The sequence below is a fragment of the Hipposideros armiger genome, unplaced genomic scaffold (genome assembly GCF_001890085.2).
Source record: "Hipposideros armiger isolate ML-2016 unplaced genomic scaffold, ASM189008v1 scaffold_433, whole genome shotgun sequence".
Classification (NCBI taxonomy): domain Eukaryota; kingdom Metazoa; phylum Chordata; class Mammalia; order Chiroptera; family Hipposideridae; genus Hipposideros; species Hipposideros armiger.
In genome coordinates this window covers 1404899-1408854 of record NW_017731783.1, presented here as the reverse complement: position 1 = coordinate 1408854, position 3956 = coordinate 1404899, and the positions used below count along the sequence as shown (strand labels likewise).

At 33.9% G+C, this 3956-nt stretch overlaps 1 protein-coding gene across 1 annotated transcript in view; it reads left to right on the top strand.

Moving 5' to 3' along the window:
• Positions 1-3956, top strand: part of NDC80 (NDC80 kinetochore complex component) — a gene marked incomplete at its 5' end in the record, with an annotated part of 48499 nt that overhangs the window by 15362 nt on the left and 29181 nt on the right. Inside the window, one exon of the mRNA XM_019665103.1 lies at positions 700-905. Within this exon, the coding sequence (XP_019520648.1) occupies positions 700-905 (206 nt within the window). The remainder of the gene's footprint in view (positions 1-699; positions 906-3956) is intronic.

The following is a 3956-nucleotide window of genomic DNA, read 5'->3' as shown; positions in this document are numbered from 1 at the left end:
TTTTTTTTTCATGTAGCACTTTCTGAAAACCATAGCATGCCAGGAAAAATAAGGTTCACATAAAACTTTAATTGTATCATCTTTCAAGAATGTTATTAACAAAATGGGATCAAACAATTATCAAAAAGGAGAAATGCGACAACATGGATGTACCTAGAGGGTATTATGCTAAGTGAAATAAGTCAGACTGCGAAAGACAAATACCATATGATCTCACTTATATTTGGAATCTAAAGAACAAAATAAACAAACAAACAAAACAAAAACAGACTCATAGATACAGAGAACAAACTGATGGTTACCAGAGGAGAGTGGGGTGGGAAGCTGGGTAAAAATAAGTGAAGGAATTAAGAAATACAAATTGGTAGTTACAGAATAGTCACGGGGATGTAAAGTACAACATAGAGAGTATAGTCAATAATGTTACAACAACTATATATAGTGCCAGGTTTGTACTAGACTAATCAAGGGGATCGCTGCATAAATATATAAATGTTTAACCACTATGCTATACACCTGAAACTAATATAAAACAATAATGTCAACTAACTGAAAAAAGTAAATAATTTCTTTTAAAAAGGAGACAAACATGTACATTATTTGGAAATTTAAGACACCTTTATCAACTCTATTAAGTGGTGGCATAATTTCTTTGTAGGAATTGAGAAAACTGAACAAAATTGATTTTTTTCAATGCAGAACTAGAATCCGAAACAATGAAACAGGAGAATACTCGACTACAGAATATTGTTGATAACCAGAAGTACTCAGTTGCGGACATTGAGAGAATAAATCATGAAAGAAATGAATTGCAGCAGACCATTAATAAATTAACCAAGGACCTGGAGGATGAACAACAGCAGTTATGGAATGAGGAGCTAAAATATGCCAGAGGCAAAGAAGCGGTATGTCTTATCATTTCAAGAGTGGCAGTTCACCAGAGCTGACCTTTGTAAAGATCTATCCCAATTCATAACTGAGTGTATAGAATAATTTGGCTAAGGAGGTAAAAATTTGTAAGCATTGACATTTTACTAAAACACNAAAGATATTTACATTACAATTCATAACAGTAGCAAAATTACAGTTATAGAGTAGTAACAAAAATAATTTTATGGTTGGGGGTCACCACAACATGAAGAACTGTATTAAGGGGTCGCAGCATTAGGAAGGTTGAGAACCGCTGATCTAGACTGTTCTGTACAATAGCAGATTCTAAATTTTTGTGCTTTTTCATTCTGGCACTTGACTTTTTCTATCCCAAACTGACTTCTTAAAAAGTACTTTTTCTTAATTAGGTAATAACAGTAAAGTCCACCCTTTTAAGTTCTTTCATGCCTTCTAAAAATGAAAAAAAAAAGAAAAAAGAAAAAAAAACTACCTTCCTTTAAGATGAATTTAAATAATATCACTTTTAAGTAAAGTATGGAATGATTGTTGATGAGAATAACTAATTTAATGTTATTTTCTTTTAAAGAATCGTCTAGAGTCATTGAGAAAACTGAAAGTTTCCTTACAAGCAGATGTTCAAAAATATCAGGCATACATGAGCAATTTGGAGTCTCATGCAGCCATTCTTGACCAGAAATTGAATGGTCTTGATGAAGAAATTTCTAGAATAGGTAAGCACAACTAATGCTAAAAGAGGTCATTCAGACTGGAATGGGGACCTATGTGGGAATTTATTACATATAGAGATAGCTTTGTCATCTTTTTTCATTTAATGATAAATTGCTATTGTAGGCTACCAAGTTTTCAGTGCTTTCTGTATTAGTTTTCTGAGGCTGCTGTAACAAATTACCACAAACTTGGTGGCTTAAAACTACAGAAATTTATCCACTCGCAGTTCTAAAGGCTAGAAGTCCAAAACCCAGCAAGGTCAGCTTGCACCAAGGACTGTTGGGAGAAATCTGTTCTTTGCCTCCATTCCCACATTGCCTTCTCTGTGTGTCTCTCTCTCCTCTTCTGTCAGTGTTAATTTCTCTGCCTCTATCTTTTAAGGACATTTATGATGGCATTTAGGGCCCACCTAGATAATCTAGGGTAATTTCTCCTCTTCTTAAAATACTGAATCACTTCTGCAAAATTCATTTTTCCAAATAAAGCAATGCTTACAAATTCCAGGAATTAGGATTTCATATTTTTGGGTGGCCATTATTCAACCTATTATACCTTTTAACATATTTTCAGGCACCTGGTTTTTTTGAAGCCAAGAGGGACCTTACCTAAGAACATATGCTTCATGGATAAAAATATATATTTTATTACACCTTGTAATTAATAAGCGAGATTCTTTTTTTTTTAAAGATTTTTATTGAGGAATTGGGGGGATGGGAACAGCCCTGGGGAANAATGCAGAGTTGCAGTCAAAGCTGAGTAAGTGTTCTCATTCCTAGCGTGCTTGCTTTTGGTCATTTATTTAACTGTACCCACGGAGTTGTAGCGTAGCTTAGCTTAATATACCCAATGTTTATATGAGTTATATTATAGGAGTTATATATTTGTTCCTTAGTGAAGAGAACTAATTGTTAAGCATAAAGAATACTGGTGTTGGAATCAGACCTGAGGCATTACCCCTTACTGGCTATGTGACCTTAAACTACTTGTTAACAAAGTTTTGCAAGATTAGATGGCCATGTATATCAAACACATTACTAGGAGCACAGAAGATAATCAGCAAATGTTTTTCTTCTTAGAGGATAATATTTCTGTGCTGTCCTTGCTTTACTGTTTGAGTAATTAAAAGCACCAATTAGTCAAAAGACCTAAGGTCTCTTTAAAAATTTATGACAGAAGGTTAATGGGCCGTTATATTTCCAAAGAATGAAAGTCTTTATTTTTCCACTCAGCTATAATCTAGTGACATTCAATATTAACTGACTAACTCTAAAATGTTCCAGAGGTATTTTACATTTTTGTTCCTCTTATTGAAATAATCTTGTATACAAAATGCCAGTGTAGTAGGTAAAAATAGATAAATTTAAGATGTGTAGAGCTGTTTTTCCAAAGATAATCAAATCAATCAAAACAAGAGAACATCTCCTTGCCGCTGTTAGCACAACAGGTGAAAGCAATCCCTTATGTTCCCATGGGCTATATCTTCCCAAAGAGCAATCAGGATAATTTCAGCTTCTCCACATGAGAAAGGGAACAAGGTAAATGATATTTGTTTTAAAAGAGGAAAATTTGTAGTGATCTAATACAAAAAGCATCTGTTGAGTTCTTTGATATTTCTGTTTATAATTAATCACATAAATTATATTCGTTTATTCAAATAATCTATACCTACTGTCTGTGTGCCAGCCACCAAGGATACAGTCATGAATAAGAGACAGAAATCCCTGCCCTTAATGATTTTACATTCTTTTAGAGACAGTAATCAATGAACAACTATAAGTCAAGCAGTGTTAAGTTCTACAGACAAAAGTAAAGCAAGGTAAGGAGGTACAGAGTATAGTGGAGAAAAGAGAATGGTTTGTTGTTTTACGAAGGGCAGGATGTCCTTCACTGACAGTGTTTTGCCAGAGATCAGAAGGAAATGAGGGAGAAAGCAATGGTGAAAGCCTGGGGAAGAATGTTCCAGGCAGATTTGAGATCTTATGAAGTTTTTGGGTTTTGTCTCCAGAGGATTTATTTAATGTGGATGCTTTCAAGCTGGAATCATTAGCAGCAAAAAACAAGGCACTGAATGAACAGATTGCAAGATTAGAACACGAAAGAGAAAAAGAACCGGTTAGTAAACATGCTTTATTTTTCAATAGGCTTATACACTGACTTAGTTCTTTTGGACTCTCATTCTCAAATACCAGCTATTTCTGTATCAAAATTTAAAAAAGAAATATTAACACACAGTGAAATTCTTAAAGAAGTTAAAATATTTTTACATAGGGCAGAACTCTCAATGAAAACATGTTTGGCATCTCTGGAGCTTTGTTTTCCCTTGTGACCTATCAGTC